The following is a 27875-nucleotide window of genomic DNA, read 5'->3' as shown; positions in this document are numbered from 1 at the left end:
ACATTGTTTTTTTTTTTTTTGATTATGCCGTCGAATTTATCGTGGGATCACATCTCATTCTGTTTTTTTTTTTTTTTAATCTTAAATTTCGTTTTGCGGAATAAGGCTTCTGTATCAAATCAGACAGGACGATTTCATTAAATTTGGACTCCCTTTGGAATTCGTTCAATTGATTTTACTATTTTGAAGACTAGGGACTATTTTTCACAAAATTTTTGCGAGTTGAATCCTGCTATCAATGTTAAATAATCTGTCCATGTTACACGATTTTTTTCTACTAGAGAAGCATGATCATACAAGTACGGGTAATAAATAAAATTCACTTACCCTATGTTGGAAAAAATTGGGATCCAAGTACTTATCAAATCTGTCTTCAAACTTTACTTTGCTCTGCTTCCAATTGACTTCGTAACTGAGAGGAATACGAGCACCCTGTGTTAATTTGACTTTGTTCTCACTGGTGAGATTGACGTCTACGATTTGCTTTCCATTGTATCCAATATCCAATTTTTTGTGTGTCCAAATATAATAGGAAACCACATCGTTGTTTTCTTCAGCTTCGCCAACAACTCCTAGCATAGTATACATTCAAAGTGATTTCAATTACTTTACAACACTCCTGCATGAGACTTATTATAAAAAAGGTGTATGATAAGAATTAGCTTAACTAGACTGTCCACTCAAATTCCAATGTAAAACTGTTTTCCAGAATTTTCACGCCTCGAAATATAGATTTTGTCTGACCATTTTTGAGAACAGAATTTCAAATAATTACACAAATAAAATAGATTTGGCAGCTGATCTGGTTTTTGATTATGAAGAACACCGAAATCTCATTCTGGCGACATTTGTTACCGACATTACGCGCATGCCGATAATGTATGCGTGTAATGTCGGTAAAAAATTACCGGCATGCGTGAATGGTCGGTAACAAATGTTGCCAGAATGAGATTTCGGTGTTCTTCATAATCAAAAACCAGATCAACTGCCATTTCGTCATTTCACCATGAAACCTCATGGGACTAGGCTCAAAATGTGTGTTTCAACACTGCCGAGTGACATCATACCAGATAGTTCGATCCATTCAGTGCAACTGTGAAAATTTGGCCAATTTCTGTGGGTGGTGACTAATCAGTAAAAATTTTTTTCATATTTTGAAAAAGTAAAAAGTCGCTCCACTTTTTCCCAAAATAAGGCATCAGCTGCCCAAGTTTCACTCTGATCGCTTGAGCGACATAGGAGTTTTGCATCCCCGCGTTTTCGAGGTGTACAACGCGTCTTTATAAGCACCTTAAGGTCTAAAGAACCCGCACCGAATCATAGTGTATCAATGTACACCATCTTTCCAGCACTTGTTGCAGTGCTAAAATGAATTGGTAGTGACCGCTCGCTTCTCAGACTGATATGATTATATTTGATGGTTAAGGTATACAGGATGGTGCAGCTCAGTATTCTAATAGATATGCGAAAGCTGATAATATGTATGATATGAGAGCAGCCATTGACTAGTACCAAGAAGAATCATACCTACATATTTTGATTTATAGACCAACCTTTGATTATATTAGCAAACGCTTAAATAAGGGAACAACAGTAGGTAATAGTGGAAAAAATGATGTCTTAACATAACAAAGAATATTGGAAATACAACACAGTAGTGTTTATATTTTTAGTTCATTTATAGACAAAAGAAGTGTTAGTTTATGATACGTTATGTTATTCCAATTGCTTTTGGGGTAAAATTGGACGCAAAATATAACTAATTTAAACATTATACTGTGACTGTACTTCCTTCCATATACTCTGACTTACAGTATACAAGCACATGACATATGGTATTCACGTGTTCATCATTCTTATACTTTAGGGTAAAATCGTTTTATTTTATTGACACTAGCCAGTTGACATTGTGGCATACAAGATGTTTGAAAATTCGAACGTAGAACTGGCCAAAATGGAACACTCGACGCTATGATGTCTACCCATGCAGAAGAATTCTGTAATATTCTCCGGCCTCTTTCTCGATACATCATCAAACACGATTATTGATTTAGGTGGTGCTTTGTTCAGCGTAACTAAATACTCAACGCTGTCGATATTTTCTAGCAATTGCGCTAAATTTTTATTTCGGTTGACTGTTAGATTGTCGGTGAGCGTAGACATTTTTAACACTAACGTAATTCCATTAGGGTCGATTACTGATGTTAGCAGTGTATTAATTTTAGCCAATTGAATGATCTGCAGAATATTGCAGATACACTCTTTGCCAGTAGCTCACCATGCCACGTTTTTCACTCAACTTTTTGCTACGAAAGTTTGTCAAAATGCATGAGAAGTAGCTCAAAGAGCTCTTCCTTGAACCTCATTTCGAATGTAACTGATGCAATAAGCTATAAATAATGTATGTATTAACACTAGTTTAATGAACAGAGAAACAGGCCAGTAAGAAATGAACCATAACATTAGAATTCGAATGGAGGAATTTTCAAAAGCATCTAAATTATGTTTTGATGTGTAATCTCTACATTCGATGGTGCCACCTTCACTCAGACCGTCAATTTGCCAACGTGATTGTCTTTTATTTTATCATATATGGTCATGGAAGAATTTGAATTCGTGCTTCGAATTCTAGAGTAACTCTAATAATTTGTCAAAGCTGTTTGTTTTACCAAAGGATAAAGTTGAAAGAAAGCACTCCAATTTAGTTTACGGAGTAAATTGCAATGTTGCGAGAAATGCTATATCGGTCAAACCAGCACGTTTCTGAAAACCAGAATTAAGAAACACAAATGCAACATTGGTTTTAATCCGGAAAAACAAACATCAATCGGTAACCCGGTTCTTGGCAGAGGATCTAACTATTGATTGCGATAATTAAACGTGGTGCCGTGATAGATTTTTATAGTTGACGTCATGTTAAGTATAATTTTGGTTTTTCTCTTTTGCTATAATTCTACTTCCTTGATTCCGCATTGTTCCTTCCAATGAAACCGTTATAACTGGCATACGAAGTTTATTTTTCCAATTCGTAGAAATCCCTCGAAAAGAAAAACTGCCGAAGGACTTAGTCAAGTCAATAACCTATCACTTGCCCCTTTCATAAGAAAATTGATTTGATTGAATTTGTATTTTGGTCGAATTATAGTAAGAGTAAAAAGCTTAACCAAGTTGTTTGTCGTTACAGTTGACAACCTTGGCTTGCGTCATATGTATATATATTATCATGTGTTCCACCTTTTAGGTGTATTATTGAAACACATTTGTTGTTAATTAATTTTTAGAGTACGACCCTTTCAAAGGGCGGAAGAGTCACGGGTCAATGTGACTTGAAGTTTTTATTCATCTAACCTTAGAACGCTTAGAATATCGTCGAGACTATTTACACTAAAACATATTTGAAATACGCCCACATTGAGAGGTTTGCGTCTCGGCTAGGTTTCCGGTAAGGTAGAGTAAAATTACGTCATTGGTAATTGAAATGTTGGTAAGTTGGAGCTATTTCTTGATACTTTAATCCAGCTGAATGTGACTTCGAGCTTCAGAGTCAGTAAAATAGAGTAAATTGCCATTAGAAAGGGGGAAAAAAGGAGCAGAGGTCGAATTTCACCAGCAAACCTTCCATAAAAAGGCTTGCGTGTCATCATCAGGTAAAATGTCAGTAATATTATTATAATAGTACATTATGTACCAAGGGAATAATCAGCTTTATGCCCGTATTGCAGATATCTCTGGTGAAAGGGCAGACTCCATGCCACACCAGCGCCAATATATGTATAACTTTTTATTTTACGTGAACCGAACGTAACGGACAAACGCTGTAAACAAAAACTTGTGCATGTGTTGGCGTTGGCAGTGTGCCCGTGGCTTGGAGTTTGCCTTTTCATCAGATATCCCATGCATACGATTTTATTCTCAACCTGACTATGGTTACTTTATCGACTTGAGAAGTGGTTATCCCATTTCCGGGAAAAAGTATATTATGTAATCATATGCTACTTTTCAAGTCAATAAAGTGGCCAACACACTTGAGTCACGAGTAAATAATATTTCCTTTCATTATATATTACCAATAACGCCAGCTATCCCCTCTCGCTCAATCAATAAGGGGCCGTCCATGAATTACATGCGAATTTTCGGGGAAAAATGTAAAAAATTTCTACAAGGCGATAACGTGAGGGGGGGGGGGGGGGAGGGGGGTGTGCAATATTGTCTGTAAGTTATTGTTTAATATCGATAAATACACGGACTTGATGTTTAGCAATAAGCAAAAACAAAATTAGGAATAAAGGTGGTCCAAAGAGGCGTGAAAACATCCAGAATTTCTTATTAATTTACTCTCGTCATAAAGTTATTGGAATTTGTTTGCGATGAATGAGCTGTTATTGACAATTAAATACTCGTTGGATTGTTTCAGAATTGCGTCATGAAACTCTCCCATTCTTTCTCCTGCAGTTTTTGAAATCACAATTTCGACCTTCAGATGTCAAGACTGGGCGGTGTTCTTACCAACTAAAAAACAAATGAGAAATTTGCGTGGCATTCCATAGCGAAGTCATGGAATAAACTTTTTCACATGCATTCGAAGTATCATGATTAGTAGTATCATCATTGACGTAAAGCCAGGTTGAAATAGTAAAGAGAAGTTTATTTCCGTGAATTGCGAACTGTCAAGTCCAAGAATGACTGCAGGGTAGTCGACACTTACATTTTCATCGAGTTGTTGAAGTACTTTCTTTCCGTTTTTTCTAAATTATAATGTGTTACAATTGACACCATACATCATCAGGTGCTGTACTGGAATGGCTTCAATATTTATAATTCCAAGATTCACAAAAAAAAAAAATACTGTAAAAAAAATAGTTTTTGATAGGGTTTGCGTACTAGAATGATGCTGCGAAAAGGTTTTTCAAAGAAAAAAATCTTAAATGTGCAACCTGAAAAATTTACTTTTGTAGGTTAGAAACGGTTTGTCGATCATGATTTTTAGAATAATTCGATGCAATTTGATAAACTTCGTTCAGAGATGTCTCGTGGTCTAGGAAAATATAATCTACGAGTAGATGAAACATTTGCGGCGAGTTGGCGCGATGATTACGACTGTAACTTTCGACACTGGTCTTTTCTACGTCATCCGCCAGATGGCGCGCGAAAGAGACCCAATTCTACGCTGTTGGGGCTCATACGCGCATCATATAGATTGTATACCTATACATCGAATCTTCATTTTGAAGCTGCAATTGTATTGGTGCATTATTGCATAATGCTGTTACGATTAGTTTAATTTTTTTTGGAAACCTGAATTCAACAGTGCGATTGAGACGTAGTCATACACAGATCTAGGCACTCTCCAGGCTCGAGGGTATATTTATTGGTGCCGTTTTGATTAGTTCGTTGCATCACCACCACGTGCCGTTGTTATCGAGTGAACGTCCAAGAAAAATATGAGTTCAATTGAAGACTTACCGACGAGCGTAGTGGTAATTGACCAACTGCAGCATTACTGTACAAGGTACATGCTTTTGAATACGTCAAATATTATGAGGGAATGATATTTTATGAGATATACTTCGTATTATCTCATAAAATTGACGCAGAGAAACATTTGGACGTTGGGTATGACGGACATTTTAACAACACTCATTGTCAGCACGTGTGTGTCGATATCCGTCCAGTCATTCTTAGGTTCTATTTGACAGCTCACAAATCACAAAAAATAAACTTTTGCTATATAGTCGCTGTAAAGTACGGCATTGAGGTTGCGTTTTTCGGTCGGAAAACGAGACCATGGGCTCGAGCAACTTCACCTCTGAATAGGGCCGCGTATCACTCGGGTCAATTTCGTTTCGTTTTTGAAGTGACAGCTTTTTTTCAACGCGATTGTTGGTAAGTATAAAATGTGAAATGAAAAGTTCATACTGATCAAGAAATCATCGAGTAAGCAAGAGCAACGTCACAGTTGAATGATTTTGAGAGTCATGTTACTGAAAGGAACGAAATGCATGTTACGGACAAAAACAGTGATACGGACTTATCTCGTGCTTTCCATATATAGTCGAAGCTCTGGTGAATAGGACTGAAAGATGATCTATTTTGCATTGAACTCACGAAAAGTATTAATTCAACGCGATATTACTTGTATTTACTTTTATTCATACAGTAAAAATTACTTGTGTCGAATAAAAATATATAAAATTACTTGCATTCCCTGGCGTGCAAGTTCTAACACCTACTATTTCCCGATTTCAACCTAGCCCTCCATCTACGATGATAATACTCCGCATAATAAGTCGATTGTTTGTGCAAAAGTTCATTCTGTGCCTTAATTTTGAAATGCTAAACAAAATTTTCATCCAGTATTGAATAGAAATCAGATATTCAGCCTGTTTAATGGTTTATTCAACAGTCATGTGTTCTCTATGGAAATTGTGCATGCGTGCCAGTAATAGACCCGATTACGCTGAAGCTGAATTTTTCGGATGCGGTAGATGCGATCAAAAATTTTAACATGGCGGTTTTCGTAGTCGAATACGTAAGTGCAGTGTTGGGAAGTATCTAGATACAAGTACTTAAGGTACAGTATCTGAATAATTTATTCCAATCTTATACAGGATATTAATAAATAAGTGTGCTAAAGTTGAAGAGATGATAAAGTTCGTGTAAACAATAAATTGGAGATGGACAAACAATGGTTGGAAGCATTGTGTTCAGGCGCTACAAGGGATCGAAGGTCGTAGGTAAAGCGCCCAATCGCACTATGGAACTCCAAAAATCGAAGAAAACTTAGTTATATCCAAGTTGTAGTTATCACACTTCGCCATTTTTTTTTTTTTGAAAGTTCGAAAAACCTTATTTAGACTTGCTTTGGAATAACCTCGAATTTTTCCTAGATGCGCAAAGGTTGCTTCTACAGTGTCCTAGATCTGATGTCAATAAAATTTCACTTAAAAAAATGTTTTAAATCAGAGAATAGAAACTGTGACAACTAGCCTCGACCTTCCTTAATACCAATTTTCTGTGCAGTTGAATAATCATTATGAACCAACAAAAGGAAAAAAACAAATGCTAAGTTACGGAAATCACAATCCAGAGCCTTCGATTTTCGAAATGCAGCCTGAACACGACGCCTCCGACCATCGATTGCGTATCTCAAATGACTTGATTAGGTATAAATTCGATGGCCTCTAATAGAATTCACTCGATTTTAGATAGACTGATTATGAAAGACCTAATTTTGGCCTGACGATTATAATCTAAGTACATAACTTTACGGACCCCGATGATAAAACAATTATATTCTATACTTATCCACAGGAGTTTACTGTTTTATCTTTAGGGTCCGTAGAGTTACTTGGAGTATAATCGTTACGCAAAGTTAGGTCTTTTGTAATCAACATCTCTGAAATTAAATTAATTCTATTAGAGGCCATCGATTTATCACTCCTGCAAATATGGCACATTTATTTATAAACAGCCTATTTCTGGACAGTAGTACCCCGGCAAACGCATCCACTGATTGCAAGTTGTAGATTGTTTGTGTTATGTTCAAAATTAATAATTACATTTTCAGCTCTGTATCTTGTAGCCGTATGTAGATACTTTTCAGAAATATCTTTTCCAATGCTGCTTGAGCGCTTTTCTAGAGACCAATACGACTCAAGTCGAAGTATCGCCTGAAGTTTGTTTTGAGAATTCAGAATAGCTATTTATGTGGCATGCCCGTAAATCGCCTGTTTTTTGGCAAGGATAAAGATTTCAGAACGAGCTGAAGGCGAGCCGGAAGCGAGTACTGAAATTATCCGAGCCAAAAAACGGTTTACGGGCATGCCACATACAATATTGTTTACGGTATGGGTATTGAAAAGCAAAACGAAGATTGAGGTTATGTCGCGATCTGTTCGGCGAAGCTACTTTATTCGGCAGTTTGGGATGCGCACTTCGAACTGCGCATCAAAACTGCGGAATAAAGACTTTATTCCGCAACTTTGCTCGCTGCCGTATAAAGCGTCACTTTACGGAACGAAAACTGCCACAAAAAGTGAATTTTTCAATGCCCATGCCGTAAAAAAAATATTTCTTAGAGATGATCTCTCAAGTGATAAAATTGTGATATCAAGCTATGACTTTGATCGAAATTCCATGTCAAATGAAAAGAGCATTTGTCTACTCTAATACTCAAATTTAAAGAGTACAATGATTAACTTAAGAGTGAACGGAGAAAGTGTAAAAATGATATTCTTACCCCATACTGGTAGATCATCGATATACATTTGATACCAATATTGATTTTTCACGGCGTAAACGAAAGCCTTTTGATTTTTTTCATTCAGCGCAATTTCGCAATACTCAGTCTTGGAAATGTCCGCTGAAAATAGAGTGGATTAATTAGTTGATACGTAGATTAAACATTGTTGGTTACGGAATTATCAACAATATTTGACATTTCATTGTTAATTTCTATAAAACCTGAAAATGGATTAGTGCAGAAATAGACAACCTACTTATTTTATGAGGCTAAAATTAGTAACGTTGGAGTATCGAAACATAGGAGTAAAAAATGACTATTTTCCATTTTTGTAATAACTAATAAGTGGCTAAGTTTTGAAAATATGAATCGAATGAAGCGACGCCGACCAACCAAGAACCTCGTTCTTTCCGGAATTGCGTAAAGTATCTCAACTATGCATTTTTGACCCCTGAAATACGGGAAATGTGAGAATAGTGACACGTATCAAAAAACCACACATTTTTTTAAACAATTCTCGGATTGTGAGTAATTTTTTTGAATTCCGTTACGAAATACCGATGCACGGTTGAAATTTGAATCTTTTCCGTTCGTTTGTTTATTTAATATAGGAAGAAAAAGGGTGAGTTTGCTCGGTCGGTAAAGGTAATAATGCTACGTGCTCTTAAGCGGTACCGCATCGAGATTTTGTTTTCCCCATTTGATCAGCAAATAAAGAATAAGATTCTGACGTTTGGATGGAGATACTAATTTCTCTGTACAATGGACAGAACTCAAACTCCGTCGATGGTTAAAAATGTAGCAGATTCGTTCGATTTCACTTGTAGATGCCTCTTTTTATCGAAAAGATTTTTTTTACAGCCACTGAAAGAGATTATCGATTCAATATTGCAATTCCAAAACTTAATTATCATTGGAAAATAATCGAAAAATAGTTCTGTATAAAATGAGCCATCGCCAATTATAATCAGAAGATTCTACCCAATTTTTAACAGTTTTCAAGAATTTTGAAATGAAGCATCTACTTAAATTTGTACATTCATGATTGCATTATTTTCTGTTTTTGGGGTTGGGATGGAAATTGTAGATAATTTTTTGCCTACTGTGAGATTAGTTAGAATGGTAAAACGGTAACTTTACTACTAAAAAGACTGTCATCAAAAATCCCTCGAGAAAATGCAGTCCAATAATAAAATGTTCAGTATATTCGTCGAGAATGAATAAAATGGTTCTCGCGTTTCACCCGTAACATGTAATTTAGTATTGGGCTCACGTATTTTGATATGTGAACCAGATATCGGATTCGAATAGAAATTTTAGACGTAAAAAACATGTTCCAATTATTATTAATATTTTTTTTACCTTGATGCCTTTTTCAAGAAGAGAGAAAAACCCTTTCAGAATTGAAAAAAATGATATTTTGTACATGAAATAAAGAAAATTTCACTAAGGATTTGTCGGACAAATTTTTGTTTAAACAATTTATTAACAACTTTTTGGTACTTTTATTATTCAAAACGAATTGTCTTATCGAAGCAGTTATGATCGATTTTTTTCACGTTTTTATCTCATTGCGAAGTGTTCAATATTCTCACCGAGACTAACTTTTGGTTGGGAATATCCGTCCAATAAAACTTTAAGGGGTCTACCCAACTGACGATTCTCAAAGTTTCGATTTTTTTTATTAATTTTTTGAAAATATATATATGTAAAAACATGATACTAAAATTTTATAACGATCCGAGCACTTTAACTATTTTTTTTTTTACCTTTACCTTTACCTTGACGTGGTCGTCAACCCCGCTTGGGGATTAAACGTGTTTTTTTCGAAACAACGTTTTTATACACCTTGTTGATAAAATCTCCGAAGCTACTGAATCGTCTTTATGAAATTTCAACCACATATTCTTTACAACTATAGCGTTGGAATAAATCATATGTTTTTGTAAAATTTTGATTTTAACTATATTTTTTTCGGCAAAAAAACGGCAAAAAAAGCGGTCTTTCTCAAGTTTTTTGAAAAATCGTCACCATTTTGTTAATTTTAAAAATGTCAAAAATCGTTTGATTCATTCCAAGGCCATTAATGTACTATTTCTAAAACCGTTTGATTTTTTTGTTTCAAGTTAACCATCTCTGAGAAACCATCAACACCACAGACCTACCTTTTTTCAGACTGAATTTCAACTACGATTTTTGTGTACAAAAAGTGATTAAAATCAATAAAAAAGTTTTTTTTTAAATGTGATTCGAGAGTGTATTTATTGAGCCTAACAAATCCTATATCAAATTTACAATTCAAACTTATTAAAAAAATTCTTAAACAAACCCTTTTTTTTGCTCGTCAGTTGGGTAGATCCCTTAAGGGGGTTTCCCAGATGAAAGCAGTAGAAAATGATCATTCCATTCAAAATGCATTCGAAAAGTACGAGCTTCTGTGAAACCGATTTTTGATTTAACTTTTTGTGTTTGAAAAAATGATAAATACGTTTCCGAAAGTCTCGAAAAAAAAAAAGGCACAGCTACGCCAAATTTCAATTCATAAAAAGTTCGTTTCACAAGAGCTGAGAGGAAGTATTCATGATTCTACAAAGTTTTGGTTTTTGTATTTCGAACATTCCGTTTGCCTACGAACGTAAACCCACAGGACGTTCGGGAGATCATTTTCAAGGTAATTGAATTTTTTTTCCAAAGCGGAAATTTTTACCTTTGAATGCATTTTTTTGTATTTTATTTCATCTAATAGTCTAGCCACAATGAAATAATAATATGATCATTTTCTACTGCTCTCACCTGGGAAACTCCCTCAAGTGTTGATGAGATTATTTATATGTTTCTCGTTTATGACACTGATTTTTCGTGTTTAAATTATTCTAACTACAAAATTTTTGAATAAAAATAAATTTTTTTCACTGCTTTTTATGCTCAATTATGATTTATACGAGGCAAAACCATACGTAACATTAGAATTCGAGCTTGCATGAATTTTTTTACTTTTCCTAATCCCAGTTTACCAAAAAAGAGTTCGATTACCATCAAATTTCACAAATTTAAATAAAAATCGTTACAATTGAATGATTGAGAACGTAAATGATGGCAATTTGTAAAAACGGACTTTTTGCTACTAGATAAAACGCAATTTCCGTTAAAATTAAAAAAAAAAAAAAAAAAAAAACAGTTTTCTCCCAAAACATAAAAACACATGTCTCATTAAATTGCATAAAGATTGACGTGCCAAAGTTACAAATCGATCGGAAGTGGTCACCAAAGAATGATGAACGAGTCCATTTAAACTTGGTCATATTCTTATATCATTTTTGACAAAAAAAAAAATTGAACATCCTGTGTTTATGGACCTTCAAACCATTCCTTTACATTATTCATTACTGACACAGCAATAGAGAAAATTTAAGCAATAGAGTATCAATTTTGTCTAGCGATAGACCATCGTCATCATTGTTTATCAAACAGAGTCTTGTTTATTTAAAAAAAAATCAAAAAAAAAAAAAAAACGACCATCAACGAGCGAAAGTAAGCATCGAACGAAAGCGTTATCGGTCTTCCGGTGTAATTAATATATCAGATTAAATGTGACGCCAGAATGCTTACGACTTTCTGAACCCCCTCCCTCTCCCTTTGCGTGTGCCGTAATTAATGGCTGACCTCTAACTGGACTTAGAAATACTAATTAACCCATTTTTTTTAGTCCGACTAGAATTTGCTTATTCATAAATAGGCCAACTTGAATTTTTACGTGATCCGATTGCTGAAAATGATGGTGTCCACCTTAATATTGCAGACGTTCTGCCAGGAAAACAGATCGGTTCGGGTGAAAAAATCATCAACAGGTCATCATTTCATAGATAATAATCAGAACAATTCAACAAGCTGTGGTTAGAACTGATTTGATGTTTCCATTTAACAAGTAAGTAATATTAATACTTTTTTACGACTGACTGACCACAATTTTTTTTTTTCAAGTTCCGAAATATGCAGCTTCGGATTACCCGACAATAAGCTAATATAAGACGGATTTAGGAGGGCTGGTATCAATGACAAGTGTAATATTTTTTTAATTGTATGAAATTCTAAGATATTTTCAATACGCAATTTTCAATTTGGTTAAACCAAAAATCGAGAAACGTTTATAAAAAAAACTTTGGCATTTTTGATTGAGATTCATCACGTGAAGAATAAAAATACGAACACTGTTGATTTGTTTACGCCTGAAAAAGGCACGTGGTTACAAAAAATGTAATACGGTAAAAAAATTCATATAGGATTGGTTTTTTCGACATTTTTTTTTTGTTTTTTCATTTTTCTGAACGTCATCCGAACGATATCCTAAAGAACAAATGAACGGACCAGCCAGGCGTGCAAATGATTATTGACAAGAAAAGAATTGTTATCAGCTTTTTCGTGATAACCAAGCTGAGGTTCTAGCGTATCCGTTACAAAAGCACAACATTGGAACCCGTAACCGCAAGACATAATATTAAAAATGTTTAGTTGGCAGGTATTAGAATTTTAGAAATGTGATTTTAGAAAATTGAATGTAATGAAAAATATGGTTTTCAAAATTGATAAATTACTTTATTATTTATGCATAATGACGCAGCCCCTTCGTTGAGACTTTTGGTCACTCTACACAGCAGGCTATCGCACTAAATAAAAAGTATACCAGCTTGGCAGTTTGGAGAGGAATTTTTTGAAGTTATAATATATGGAACCAGGATAAAGAATTAAATTTCTGAGACTAAAGTTATCGCGAAAATATCAAACACTTTAGTTTTTGGGCAGTATTTGTATCAAGAATACGTCAAAAATATTCAACATTTTTTTTGTCGAAACTGTATTTTCCAAATTGGCTGCCACATAACTCAAAAATCAATCGACCAAATGGCATTTTCTACAACATGTTTGAATCCGTATACTTTTCCACAGACATTATTCCTACGTTTATCATTTATACGTTTATTTACAAAATTGTTATCAATGGTTGGGTATCAATTTTTTCAATGAAAAATTTTAAATAACCCACAAATCTAATTATTCCTTAACGAAGCCCTTTTTATGCACAGTTACACTTGGATCCCCGCTTGACTTGCTATTTACTGAATTTTGAAGATCCAGGACGGCAATTTATAAAAATGTTCCCTCAAGTCAATGTTACAAATTTCAACCTCTTCAAGTAACGAGCAAACAATTCAATATTCTTCAAGATTTGAGCAGTTTTTCAACTTCCCTATTCCGTAGGCCATTCAAATGTGATACCTAATTTTTAACGGCAGATTACTACTAGAAATGGTAGAAGATTTTGCGATAAGGTTTTGTTACTGAAATTCCAAGAACGTAATGGATTTGAATCACAGCAGATTGGCGTGACGCCATTGGATTTAGTGAAAATAATCAGAAATATATTTTTTCACACATCAAATCTATTAAAACCAATTTACGCCACACTGTTTTACATTAATCATTTATCAGTAATAATAATTGAATATCATTAGAAAATTACAAGCACTCCAACACGTTTTGAATGTGCTCTGTTCTTGTGACGTCACTATTCAGTATTCTAACATTGCAATGTGTGAAAATTCTTGCTTTTTAAAATGGAATAGTAGGGTGAGAAGAATAGACCGTCAAAGAGCCAGTTTGAAATGCTTTCGACGTAACTCTTTGATATACTTTTCTAACGTTCATCGGTTGGGTTGAGATTTGAAAAATTGAAAAAAAAATTTTATGGCAAGTTAATTTTCTATTACACTGGTGAACTTGTGTTCTGTTTTCTAACTGAAAAACTCTTACTTCTACAAAATAATTGTAATAGAACTGAAATCTCAGTTTCTCCGGAAGAATCTTCAAATTCTTCTGACAATCTTCAGACAACAAAGTGAAGTGTAAACTAAAGGTTTCTCTTCTGTGTTGAAACAAGATCGAAAGTAAAATACTTGGCTAATCCTGTAACTAGAAAATTAATGTACAAAATTGATCATATGATTATGCATGTGGTTCAAACCTTTAAACTCTATATCCAATCCACTAAACTCCAGCTCGATGCCTTGGAGTGCCTCCGATAACGTTTCATGGTAATGGCTGATCACTGCCTTTGATCCAACACAAAATGGCAAAGAGAAATACGAGTAAGTCTCTTGTCGGTTGTGGTATGGTCCCACCGTGCTCATCCATAATACTACCTCATCGTTATCTTCGTACTGCAAGAAAAAAATGATGTATTAGAAAATTTATTTTTCTATTATAATCTTTAGTTAAGCAAATGAACTGTAACTTAGGATTAACAAGTGACTTGTTGTAATACAAATTAATTGTTCCAACGAATGAAACATGAAACAATAATAAATACATGTGTTTTATGCTCGACAAGTGACAAGAATTGTGAACTTTTATTTTGAGATTCCTTGGCTTTTCCAAAATTCACAAAGAAAATATTTCAAATAATGTTCACTTTTTTGAATTTTTTGCACATTCTACGTTGAGGGTAGTCAGAATTAATCGAAGGTGTAATCAGATTATACTATAATAATCAGAATTAACAATACCAGACAGTTGAATACAATATTGTGTTATAGATATTGAATTCCTGTCTTGAAGGTTTTGCCGCAAGACGATTACACATACGTCGATTCGAACTTGAGCTGAAAATGCCAGGATGACAGGATAACCCAAGAACTAAAGGAAAGGGTGAGCATAGTTTGAGTGATAAAATCAGGAGGCAACAGTTTGAGATGAAAGACATAACGAATCAAGTGGGAACAGATATTTTTCGCGAGTGTAATTACCGTGACAAGCATAACCTAGAGCAATATCTGGCGCGCAGATATTCGAGACGAGCATTTTTTGACACTTCGAAAAAAATGTCACCGGTGTTACTTACGACATGATTGTGTTCATCTCCACAGACGAGGGTCAGAGCTAGCAAAACAAGAACTAATCTACTCCATGCCATGTTAGACTGCGTAATGTCAAAGAGATCCGTTCAAACATTAAGCGTAAACTGATGATAAATTAGGCGAGATGTAAACGAGAAAATGTCCCGTTCATTGCCAAAATATCGCAAGCGGTCAACGGAACTGGACAGAACCACGTATATAGGCAGACGGGACTCAATCACACGGGAAACTTTTATGTATTGCCACGTCAGATGGCTCTTCCATCGATAACAGCCATTTGTCGACAAGACAAGTTTGCCAACTCGCCACGCTGACGGTTAACTGCATTCTTAAGGCGGATTCACATATGCACGACGGCTGAGCGATAACCAATTAAAATGCTTGAAATCTAGGGAATAATATCTTGCAGGCGTTTTGATTGGTTGGCGTTCGATCGCGCTTGACACCAGCGCATCTATGTGAACGCAGCCCTAAGGTGCTTGTAAAGTCGCGTTGGATGTATGGACAGCACTGTAAAAAAGAGAAAGAAATACAGCTGCTAAATATTTAGAGATTATTTGATTTTTTTACTTAATTTATTTATTCTTTAATGATTACTTTGATGAGTTCAAGAGTGATAAAGAGGAAAAGCTATTTGTGGATATAACAAAAATACTGGAATAACACTGAAATGGAAATTTTCAAAAAAGAATTAAGGAGTGATTTGTAAACTAGGTAGTTCCACTAGAAAGATAGGATATTAGATTATCATTGAGATCATGTTGAATCTTGTGATGCTGGTATATCTTTGTAATTCGTGTGAAAAATAATTTGATGGCAAGGTTTTGATTAAATCACAGTACCAAATCTAACGACTGATCGTAAATTGCTATCCCTTAACCCTGAAAGGTTTTTTCGTTGCTACCCTTATTGCGGAATCCTGCGTCATTTTTGTCTGGCTCGTTTTTTGCTAACTTAATGTATAATTGAAAAATCTAAAAAAATTCATGTACTATATCAGAACTTTCCGCTACAACCGAGGCTACAGCCCTATGAACGAAAAATCTGAAATAATTATTTGTATTATGTTTTTATTGCAAATACATTGTGCTGCTTGCGTGATGTGCATTGAACAATTAAATTCGGCTTGGATAAAAATGACCCAGGTTTCAGGGCTTAATTGATCTGCCAATAGATACTTATAATCCAATCGTAAGTTTAAGTTCAGAACAGTGAGAAATTGAAATGTGAATTGATCGAGTATAAAATTGCAATGCAGCAAAACATTTTATCGTATGAAATGGATAATTTCAATAATCAATTGTAATATATATGCACTTGAGAGGTCACTTGCCCTCTGAATAATCAATGATGAAATTTTTACGTAAACAAATTATGAGATATACTTATATTTATTCACAATAGTAAGTTTTACGACAGCTACGTATCGATTATTTTACAAGTATCTTTGGAAATTGTAAACAATCGCTTAGAAATGATTTTACCCTTAAAGTTAGAATTTAAAAACATAATCGTATGTGTCTGTTACCTTCGTAAAATAACATTGGCCAAAGTTTTAGACCTATATATCCAATCATATTTCAAAATACTGATGGTAAAAATAAAATCATTAGTCATTACTAAACTAATTCAGCATAATCATGTAATCAGTATAATAGACAGCAACATGCATGCCGTTGTATTTACATTATTAGATCTAGTGTCTAACATCTGGAATTAGCGGGGAGTCCAGTTGTGACGTCACACAAATATATTGCGCAGTGAATCTGAATTACCTATTTTCTTGGCGTTCTTATTGGCCAAGAAAATTCGAACTTAACAAAACTGTGTGCTCGCCACACGTGTGCTAAATGCGGCTTAGCGGCTGTTGCTATCAGCATGTGCTAACCTTCTAGCCTCCATACTAGAGGCATTCTGAGTTCAAATTTCAATCTGATGGACTGTCATTGTCAGAAATCAGAATTAAGTTAGGTTAGTTTTCAGTTTACTCTTGCATGCAACCATTATTGTTACGAATATTTTCGCGGCGTTTCCATTTGTTCTTTGTATTACAAGAATTAATACCACTTATTATATAGCTGTGGAGTTGAATTAAACCCAAAGTTGAATCTGTATGAATAGTATCTGTATTTAGGTGGTGATTATATCTGGCAAATACGTTGATCCATCTTCCTCGTGCTAACGTCTACAGGATATGTAATAAAGAAGTTATCATGGAGTCATCTGAGACTTTTATGGAGATGTTTAGCAAATGGAGACAAAGGAAGAACAATGATGACCTAGCGAATCTTTTTAAATCTGGACCATCATATTTTAAAAACTTATCATCTAGTGAAATAGGTGAGAAATCATGTAAACTTTCAACAGTATCATTTAATACAACTGAAGTTAGCAGCCAGAGTTAATAGCTGAATATTAGAACTCTGCGGGAAAAATTAACCAGTTGAATGTAATAATCAAATTTTTGTCATATCTCATGAAAATTTAGTACATCAACTTAGTCAAATAAAGCTGAATCTGTTCACCTCATGCCATCTACATCTGTTCATCTGTTGTTGGGGATGCACGCATAGAACTGTTCAAAGTGACTGTATCACTGTGAATTAGACTTTGCAAAGGATATCAATTATCCAAATAGAAATCCTGGAACACTTTAAGAAGTTTCATTAGCTAAAAGCGATTACTTGTACTACTATAATACATATAACCGTCTCATTTGTAACTGGCTTAAGCTACCATTATGTATTCGTTCTATTGACAGTCTAGAATCTTTTCAACAGGAAAAAAACAAACGTAATGTTAATGCATTATAGAGACCTGCCCATTCATAATTTATATTTTTTATGATAAATAGCTTGACTATCCACACCAACTTCTTATTTCTACGTAAAATGACTTTTAGTCCGTCAAATTCGTGAATAAATAAACACAAAATACCTTAATACTTTAATGGTTTAATTTTTTGATTTTTCAGGTTTGGCGCTATCTGATTTTCTGAATGACAAAACTGGACTGTTGAATTTTCTTGCTGATACGTCTGATCGGCCCATGGAGAATTCTATTACGGAAGGATTCAAGCTTTTAAAATTCATCATACAGCAGTTTTATTGGTTACTTGATCAATATGCAATTGGAATCAAGGTAATTGAAAAAAAATTACCTATTACTACTTGGGCAAAATATCTTCCCAACTATTGATTGTTATTATGTCCACAACTTTTCTCAAGCTGTACGCTTGGGAATCAAACAAATCGATGTGCCACATCTAGAGTTTCAAAACTGAGCTGGTTGTGCCCGGCTTCTAGCAAGTAATGATTCTACTTGTCTACAACAAGTCATTGCCGATTCTTTTCATTCTTTCTCGGCAGTCACAACTGCAGTGATAGTATCAGTAGCATTTCAATGATGCTATTCTGTACAATTCTTATCAATAATTTCGCATAACTTTAGTAGTCGTGTAACGGCTCGCAGTACTTGTAGAACACAGTTATAGTATCGTGGTTCGAACGACCCCTGATAATCTTATGATTTCTTATATTTTAAATTGTTAACAGTGGCTGCAAAATAGTTCATCCACATTAAATAATCACGAAATAAGTTACATAAAGTAGATTTGCAAATAACGCATGGTTTCTGTAATATCCTATCGATTCGTAATTGATGAATTTTTTCGTGAATACTGTACCTAATTCGTCATCATGCATTACTCTAATGATTGACAATGAATTATTTTGAACAATATGCATTACTCCAATAACTTTGTAGGAACAGAATACAAAAAACGCAAAGAATTTCGAAAATTTTCGATGCCTAGTTCCCTGCAGTGGTGGGGATGCTGCCGAGTAAGGAAACAATGATACCCTCATGGAAGAAAAATTAACTCGGGTGTATATTCGTACCCTCAACTCATAGATAATGCTAAATTCCTATGAGAAAAAAGTTGAGGGTACGAAATGACATTCAAGTTGAGGAGGGTTTTTTCCGTGAGGGTATTCATAGCTCCATACATGCCAACTCTCGTAATCGAATAGGCTCTGAAAAGTGTGGTATATTGAAACACTGCAGTCGTGATATTCATTCTCGGCATGACTAAGATGCGTTCCCAAATTAGCTCCCAGTGCTATCAGCAATCTCTTATCTCTTTTGCGCTGCCGTGTTTGTGAATAGCTCAGTCTCTGTCCTAGAGAATTTTCAGCGCTGCCAGCTAGTTTCGAAACGCATCCTAAAACAATCGTCAATATTATGACCTGTTTTCTACCCCAAAGGGAGGAAAACGAATATTTCAGTTCTGTGCCTTTGGCTTGACCTTTCGGAGATATTTTTGGATTCTGCCGGCACCTATCAGCGTACTGTGTTTAAAATTACAAAACTATCTAACGACGGACTTCTATAAATTCTTTATTGAAACAATTCCACAATATCACATATTCAGTCTTCATATATGAACTTTTAAAAGTCTATCAGGTCACTCATAGACTTATATTATCAAAAACTCTTGTTATGTTATGTTGATAATAGGAAACAAGTTCCTCATATTCATAATGACTATTAGTACACATAATGTAGGAACAAGAACTTGTTTAAAATTAGTGACAATAGAAAACACTCAAAAGAGATAAAATAAGAGACCCCCGAAAGTGGGTTTAAGATTGGTTCAAAGACGTCGAATAAGGGGTTGTTCGCCTGTTTCATAGGCTTTTCAACAAACCTACAGTAATGTTCAAAGATGTTTCTGCACCCTTCCAATTACTTCTTTGTATTGTATCGTAACGTATCTAAAGCTATCTCGTTTTCATAATTATATGAAGCTACTACTGCCCTCACTGATCCTGGGCTGGCATCTATTCCCACCTTTGCAAAAATAGTTTTTACCCAACCTGCAATTACGGTTCTCGACGCCTCCCTTACTTTTCCTCTAGTCGTAATAAATAGGTTGACCAGTTCGGGGGAAGCTCTTCTTCTACTTGCTGACACCCTTATCAATAGTTTAATCCATTTTACTAAATCAAATTCAGGATGATCCGAACTGCTCAACTTCCAACCTGACTGTTTATGACGAGCACTATCTGTTTTTGACCCAAACTTGGGCCAAAATACGCATGTAGTAGATCTGTTTTTTGTAAGACAGGCAAAGATACCTGCGATGACTCTGTTTTACTAGAATATGAAAGTAAGCTTGAGAGAGGTCTAACTTTACTAGGAAGTCTTTTCTTTGGAGAAAGTTTGGGACCTTCGACTGGTTTACCAATCGAAACTTCTGTTGACCTAGATATTCGTTCAGTCGTCGTAAGTTGAAAATCTGTCGGACGGTCCCATTGGGCTTTGGTATAAGGAACATGGGAGAGATGAACCCCGTCTGCCAACCAGCTCTTTCTATGACTCTGTATTTCAAAAGACTCTCTCCTCACTTGACATCTGAGGCGATTCCTTTGAGTCGAACTTTTGGATGACTTTCTGTGAAAATGTTACATTTGGGGGATATTTTATAAATGGGATTGTATACCCCTTCAGCATTTCCAATATATACTCCGGGGCTTTTATGCATCGCCATTGATTCAGGAAATGATTTAGTCGGCCCCCTTGGAAGTGGCAGTCAGAACCTCTTAGGTCGATGTCCCTTTCTTGAGCTATCCTTCTTGGAGTCCTTTTTGTACTCCTTTGAACTTGGCTTACGAAACGAAGATGTGTTATAAGAAGAGTGGGATCTGTGCCCTGCCTGGGAAGAACCTCTTGGACGTTTTGAGCGAATAGGTTTGGCTTTATAATTGGAGTAGTTCTTGGACTTGAAGGATCTTTGGTTTGTGTTGAAAATTTTATAAATACCGCCCTATTGGTTGACAAAGTTTGATAGTATCTCTTCATCAAAAAGGTGAGGTTCAGACGGTGGAATTTCTTCTAACTTTGCCGTTAGGTGCGACACCTTAGGCTTAAAGAATTTTTTTCTCATTTCTATAATCTCGGCTCTTCTGGCACAAGAATACTGAAGGAGGTCATCTAAGATTTGTTTAACCGAAGATCCTCTTAGAAAAATGTCTTTTATGTCAGTATACGCATCTGGATATTTCTGCGTCATCGCTCTGAGCCCATCCGTGATCTTAGCCCTCTCTTTCAGTAGGCCATGGGTTATAGTTCCAGCCATTGCATCCATCTTAACAAGTATGGATTGACTAAAGGACTTTTGTGTTAAGCCTCCCAGTTGGGTATTAACCTTCAAGACGTCAAAAACCGGTAACGCCTGGAGATTTTCCTGAACTTCCTTATATCTGATCTTATTCCAATTTGGTGTACCTAGTTTTTGGTAACTCCGACCCTACGCTTTAATCTCTCACGTTAGCGCAGGTATGGACGGCTCATTCTTTTTCACTTGTGGAGTCAATGCTAAGGCTTCGAGGTCACCTCCGTGAGAATGTTCAATGCTTGGTGCCTTCCATGCTGACGACCCCTGCGACTCACTTCCAGAAACAATAGACTCTGAATCTTCTGAACCAAGATTTTCATTTTCCGACGTATCGTCATCGCTTTCGTATGAATGTGGATGGACCTTGGGCTTCTTCAACTATTCGATCTTTTCGCAGAGAGTGGAGAACATATCGTTCATCCGATTCTACAGAATCGCTACTCTGGACCTCTTTGGTGATGGGCCAACACTCACTGGGAAAGCACTACGCCTCCTCTTCGATGGCAATGGTTCTTCTTCTGCCTCTTCCATGTTCGAGCCTTCGCCCTACAGTCGCAGCTTCTCCGCCGCCCCTTTACGCGATATGCATAGATGCTTAACTGGTTTTATTGCATGTTGAAACAATTCAGCTTGTCCAATCGATGCTTTCAATTTGTTTGTAATTGAAGGGGCCTCATAATCAGTACTGAGCAGTGTTGGAAACCTAGAAGATGGCGCTGATCGTACCAGGGACGTAACATTATCGTACCTGACGAAAAATTATCGTACATTTTCAAATAACATAAAAAAGCGTTAGTTATTAATAAAATAATAAAATAGATATTATCGTGAACTTATATTGCGCCCGTCGCGTAATTTTTTTTCACGTAAATTAACGCCAAACTACATTTGCTCAGGACGCAAACGTTGCTCTTCGTTAGAAGGATCCATTTCTTTCAAGCTCGTCTGATGAACGTACGATTTGCACAGATACGATTCCAACAGCTCCTGATAATTAATCGTCATTCTGCTGTACAGATTCGTGAGAATAACTGATTCCGATTGGAATAATTCGTTTAACTTCGTGAATTTGGGCAACACCCACTCGAGAAACAGACAAAAAAGTTTTATGATCGGGTTATCCAGAGCTTGAACAATCTGCTCTACTAGCGCATAGATGCAGTGAGTGGCATATGCATTTAAAAATAAGCGATCGCTGTGATATTATCTATTCGCATTAAAATTTGCTTGTCATAAGCACTAGAGGCGAAACACTTCAGTGCTAGAAAAGCCGCTTTAATTTCGAGAAAATTGATATGGTTTTTCTTTTCTGACTCACTCCAGAATCCCTGAGTTCTCTCTTCACCACAGGTAGCCCCCCAACCCGAGGTCGAGGCATCAGAAAAAATCTCTAAGTCAAAGGCCAAGGATCTTATTTTATTTTTACTACTCAAAATTTGCGACTGCCACCAACGTAAGTTCTGCACCGCTCCTACCGAAAGCTCGATTTCTTTCTCTCTATTCTCATTATGTAGCCGGAGCATTTGCCTCTTTAATGACTCGAGTTCCTTATAGAATAACCATCCATATGCTATCGTTGGACATGCTGCTACTGAGACGCCTATACATCTTTCGAGAAATCTAATTCTGATTTTTCTATTTTCCAACATTAATTTAAGCATTTCCTTTATATTTATTCTTTTTTTGTTTGGTAATTTAAGAGTAAAGTCTACTGCGTTAATATTGACTCCGAGAAAGCCATAGATCTGTCTGGCTTGAAAACCTGATTTTTCTTCGTTTAACAGGAAGCCTAATCGTGTTAGGAGGTGTGCTACCTCTCTCCCATACGTCTCACACTCCTTCTTGTCCTTTCCTATGATTAAAAAATCATCTAACAATAAGTAGGCTACAATTCTTATGCCTCTACCTCTCACATAGCTTAATATAGGTCTAATAATTTTGGTGAATAAATAGGGGGCTGAAGAAAGTCCAAAGGGTAAAGCGCTAAACTGAAAAAGCGAACCCCTAAATTCAAATCTTAAATATTTCCGAAAATCTTGGTGAATGGGCACTAACAGGTACGCATCTTTCAAGTCTAGCTTACACATATAATCACCCCGATCAAGCAAATTCAAGGCGTGCGGACATCCTCGATTTTGAAATGCTCTTTTCTTACCAACTCGTTAAGTTTTTTCAAGTTTAAGATAAATCTATGAGAACCGTCCGCCTTTAGTATTGTGAAAAATGTTGAAATGAATTGACCTTATACATACTCGCATTTTTCAATGGCTTTGAATTTTAAGAGTTTGTCGACTGTTGCTCTTACGTTATTTGCCTGATCCTTATCCAAACGGAATTCCACCGGTTTCTCCGTTTGGTAAGTTTCGACTTCAAAGTCAATCTCGTAGCCTTTAATGGCTTTTAAAATAAAAGTATCGTCTGTAATCTCCTCCCATCTGTAGGAGAAAAATTTTAATTGCCCAGCAAAATTTATCTGGTTTTCTATTATCACCTGTCTTTGCGGTAAGGTTGGGACTGAGTGTAGCGTTTCTTGCCGGGGTAAGCTTTGTGTCTGCTGTCGTAGGATGTTGCCTGTCTGGAGGTGTTTCCTCTTTTTGCCTGGTATCTGGAGCTCCCCTGAACCACCTTCTTTTTCGAGGAGCTTTTCCAGTTTAAAACTCTGTTCTTCAGTGGCTCTTTCTTTCGCTTCATGTCCTTTGCCGCCTTCTCCAGGGCTGTTGTGTTCTCAATCACACCCTTCAAATTATCCCCGAAGAGCCATGAGGTGGATTCTATCTCTTTGAGAGTTTTATGTGTCCTTTCTTTGAAGTTTCCCAATTGGAAGGTTTTCCTGGATTGATTAAGTAAGAAAAAGAGTTCCGCTGCCAATATAGTGGTGTTCAAAATCTTCTTCAAAATAGTTTCTCTATCTAGTGCTTCTTCTTCGTCGTGCACAATCATGTCAAAAAGCGACACTGTCTCCGATACGATTGATCCTGCGAGATTTTGAAAATCTCTAAAGTAGCTATCTTTGGCCACGGCCCTGGGCAATATCATGAACTTAACCTCTTCATTGAGTTTTGGAGCTTCAAGGTCGATCCTTCTGGCGTCTGCCCTTTCTTTAGTGGGTATGGAACTACCTCCCAGGTAGCATTCTGTCGCAAGTTCACGTTGTGGCCGTCACATGGCGCGTGCATGACTCTGGCGGCAGACCACTATCTGTATGTTTCCGCAGTGGTAGGAAAACGTGCGCATGTGTGCTTGCGACAGAAGCTTGCTGCAGATCATGCATGATTCTTGAATGGTTTGCCGGTATCTTGAGGAGCAGAATGCAGAGGTTCTCATTGGCAAAAAAAAATTATACATTCAGTTAGATTTTCGCATTTATTTGTTAGCGTTCAAAAATCACAGAATATAATCATTATACTATATAATTAACCTTTATATTTTATATTATTAGTATGCGGCTATAGTAAAATATGATATATTATACCTATATACACATAGGTATAATATGAGTTTGCATATTTTTGTACTTTCAGTTCAAGATATTAATAGTTATAAACGTGTTACAGTTAATTACTCGTATTTGATAATCAGATACTGCAGTATCACGTAGCAAAAATAGACAAGAAAAACACTGACCTACAAATCTATGTCTACAACAGGACTAGAAGGGACCCTGAAACCCTTGTACAGTTGACATAAATACATCTTTAGATAGTAACATTTTTATACGTTATAGCTTAAAATTATTATCAACTATAGTTTATAATAGTATTGATAAACTTATATCAAATGAGGACAATAGTAAATAATAATGAAGTATTTAAAGTCAAAAGATAAAAATGAAGACTTTACAAAAATGTCAGAAAACTAAAATGTATACCCGATACCAAGAGCGTTTAGAGTATCGATTTTTTTTTTTTTTGTTGATATTAGTTTTCTTGATATATTTGTTGATATAGGTACCTAATTATTCGGAAAACACATAGTAACATATCACTGGTGTATATCACAGCTGCAGTACCAAGTATAAATTAAATAAAAATATAATAATAAAAATACTATACTTAAACAGAAACATGAAGACGAAAATCACAGTCAATAATGTTAAATGGCAATAGCCAAACAAAGTACATGGATACGTATATTTGAAGACACGTAGGAACTTAAAGACCCTACCCTGCATAAAATGTCAGACACAAAACTACACATGCGGACTGGATACAGACACGATTGTGACTGGATACAGGCTCATGGTCCTGCAATCATGTCTGTACCCTATCTACGTGTGCAGTTTTGTGTCCGCCATTTTAGGCAGGGTCTTCAACATCGTACCGTTGAGCCATTTCGTTCATATATTTTTGTCTGCGACCCTCCATGCTAAAAGGACCATTGGCGCGTCTCTTTGAATCCCGCAGTCTTTGTTTTGCGCCCCGAATTACCTCTTGCATCAGTCTTGCAAATTCTGTCCGATCACGTGGCTGTGGTATTGTTCGACACTCACGTAAGGCATCTGCGTAAATAATCATCAAAAACTTGCATTGAACATAGATTGCTGTATTATTAGTCAATAATGATAATCTTAGTCGTACACACCAAAAAACACCTTTCCGATGCAGGTATTAAATAGTGGTCGTAGATTCTCTTTGTCTAAAACAGTCTTTCCGGTCCAAGAGAAGTGTTTTGTCAGGCTATCTGTCATGGCTTCCTTTAGAAATTGGTTGAGAGCATCTCTAGCTGTGATACCACCGACATTGATGAGATAGTGTTTCTGAAATCCATATGACTTGTTTTTAAATTTGCAGTAAACGTCACTGAAATTAGTTATCATCCGAGAAGAAATACAGTATCGGGTGATATCATAAAACTATAATGCTTACTAGAGATCGTTGTCTTTCAGGATCTTCTTCAAACTCCTGGAATACCTCCAAGGAATCAAGAGGGAACCCTGGTGGCTTTTCATATGGGTACGCCCTTTCAATGTCCCGCTCCTTTTGAATCATTTGTCTGCAAGGATATAATTTGTGAAAACAGCTTATAATGCAAGCAGTGGTATAACGAAAATCTTAAGTAGGAATTCAGTATTGAGATATTTTTTTTAACTCTAACACCTGTTGTACTAAGATGATAATAAGATGATACATCAATGCATTACTTGATGACTGTTTCGAAATGCTGGTAGCGCTTCTCTGCGTGGTCGTTAAGCTTAATCATGTCTTCGCGGTGGTCCTTTCGGACTTTCATTGCAAAGTCTAGAAGGCATTCCTTTTGGCGCTCCTCAAACTGTTGTAGAAGATCTTGTAAACCATCAGTGGTGGATTGGGCAATACGCTGAAGTGTCTGCTCTGAAGATGTAGTCGGTGTAATGTAACGGTTTTCTTCAACAGTACCTGTGAGTTTGTAATGTAAACATATTAGTGAATGAAAAACACTTAAATCAGTTTTTGCAGCAAAGATCAGAATTGTTATATTAACCTGTTACAGAGACTGGACGTAGATTCACTGATGCTCTTGAATTCAACGGGATATGATTAATTCGCTCTTTGACGTGATTATGTCCTTGTGTCGTTACTCGTACTACATCGCTAAATGTCACAGAATTACTAGAGTGCAATTGTGAATTTGGGATGATTTCGTCAGGGTCATCTTGATCACTGCCCAATTCAAAATGTTGTGAGTCTCCCGAAGCGACTTGATCCACCATCATTGCTATGCGTTGCTCCATCAACATGTGCTTCTTTGGTGGGTTTGAAGCTGCAGGTCTTTCATCTGCAGACGACTCGGTTGTACAATATCGGTTTGGCTTTTGAATAACACGCCCGTGGCTACTCAGCGTTATTGATTTCTTCAGCATTTCACTTTACAGTTATTGAAGTCATGAAACAAAACGAAAAATTATACTGGGAAGAAAGAAAGAAATTTGTATGGTAATCTAGGATAGGAAAGTAGAAACATTTGAAAAATATTTTAAAATAACTCAAGCATGATGCAACAGGGTCATAATTACAACCTCATCCCTATTTGTATTTGTGTTAGTACCAGACCAAAGCGGCATACGATAACATTTTGCTGCTACTTCTGACACGGCCACTAGTTTAATATCACCCAAAACATGAGTACATTTAAAAATTCCTACGGACGATGATGATCTGCCAACGTTGTATAAATTTTGTCTACCATTAAACTTCCTAGTTACAAGAACCTGATGACCACCTACATCTAGAATGTTACAAATCTCACAAAGAGATCCATCTTTAAGCATAACAGTGTTGTTTCCATCATTGATACTGAAAAAGTTTTTACCAGATTTCAATTTACTGAATTGCCTAGTATTTGCATCGCAATTCCCAGGAAGGGGTCCAGCGTTGTGCATTCCTAATAATTTGGGTTCGTGGCTGTGGGATACTTTCTTAAATGTTATATAACAATCACGCTCCATCAGTCGTCGAGCAAATTGTTGAAGAGGTCGATGTTGGTTCCTTACATATTTACGAAAGATGGGCATGTTATTTTCATAAGGAAAAGCTGAAAATGAATCTAGAGCACCAAATCGCCGGTA

General features: G+C 36.0%; 3 protein-coding genes and 1 long non-coding RNA gene across 5 annotated transcripts in view; 1 reads left to right on the top strand and 3 right to left on the bottom strand.

Annotated features, from left to right (window-relative positions):
• The window catches only part of LOC124407863 (transmembrane 9 superfamily member 3), a 23705-nt gene extending 8274 nt beyond the window's left edge, over positions 1-15431 (bottom strand). The window contains exons 1-4 of the mRNA XM_046884416.1: positions 15138-15431; positions 14262-14457; positions 8240-8362; positions 328-572 (exon numbers count right to left, since the gene is read on the bottom strand). Coding sequence (XP_046740372.1) covers positions 328-572; positions 8240-8362; positions 14262-14457; positions 15138-15209 — 636 coding nt within the window. The 5' untranslated portion in view covers positions 15210-15431. The remainder of the gene's footprint in view (positions 1-327; positions 573-8239; positions 8363-14261; positions 14458-15137) is intronic.
• On the bottom strand, positions 7970-27875 carry LOC124407864. 2 transcript variants are annotated; one of them, XM_046884417.1, is made up of 7 exons: positions 26792-27390; positions 26472-26706; positions 26197-26323; positions 25913-26087; positions 25632-25829; positions 17095-17104; positions 7970-7980 (listed from the first exon to the last, which is right to left on the bottom strand). In XM_046884417.1, the coding sequence occupies exons 1-6, from the start codon at positions 27168-27170 to the stop codon at positions 17097-17099; spliced, it is 1122 nt and encodes a 373-aa protein (XP_046740373.1). In that variant the 5' UTR covers positions 27171-27390; the 3' UTR covers positions 7970-7980; positions 17095-17096. The 2 variants fall into 2 exon arrangements, with proteins under 2 accessions (XP_046740373.1, XP_046740374.1); XM_046884418.1 differs by lacking the exons at positions 7970-7980; positions 17095-17104 and having other exon boundaries at positions 25640-25829; positions 25923-26087; positions 26792-27875.
• Positions 17031-27875, top strand: part of LOC124407862 (DNA-dependent protein kinase catalytic subunit-like) — a 56859-nt gene continuing 46014 nt past the window's right edge. The window contains exons 1-3 of the mRNA XM_046884415.1: positions 17031-17124; positions 17288-17493; positions 18128-18294. Of these exons, the coding sequence (XP_046740371.1) occupies positions 17367-17493; positions 18128-18294 (294 nt within the window). The 5' untranslated portion in view covers positions 17031-17124; positions 17288-17366. The remainder of the gene's footprint in view (positions 17125-17287; positions 17494-18127; positions 18295-27875) is intronic.
• LOC124407865 lies at positions 24844-25212 on the bottom strand. The gene is made up of 2 exons (XR_006929368.1): positions 24926-25212; positions 24844-24892 (listed from the first exon to the last, which is right to left on the bottom strand). It is a non-coding gene; the product is annotated as an uncharacterized LOC124407865 (long non-coding RNA).

This window comes from Diprion similis, chromosome 7 (assembly GCF_021155765.1).
Source record: "Diprion similis isolate iyDipSimi1 chromosome 7, iyDipSimi1.1, whole genome shotgun sequence".
Classification (NCBI taxonomy): Eukaryota; Metazoa; Arthropoda; class Insecta; order Hymenoptera; family Diprionidae; genus Diprion; species Diprion similis.
This window is presented reverse-complemented; position numbering and strand designations above follow the sequence as displayed.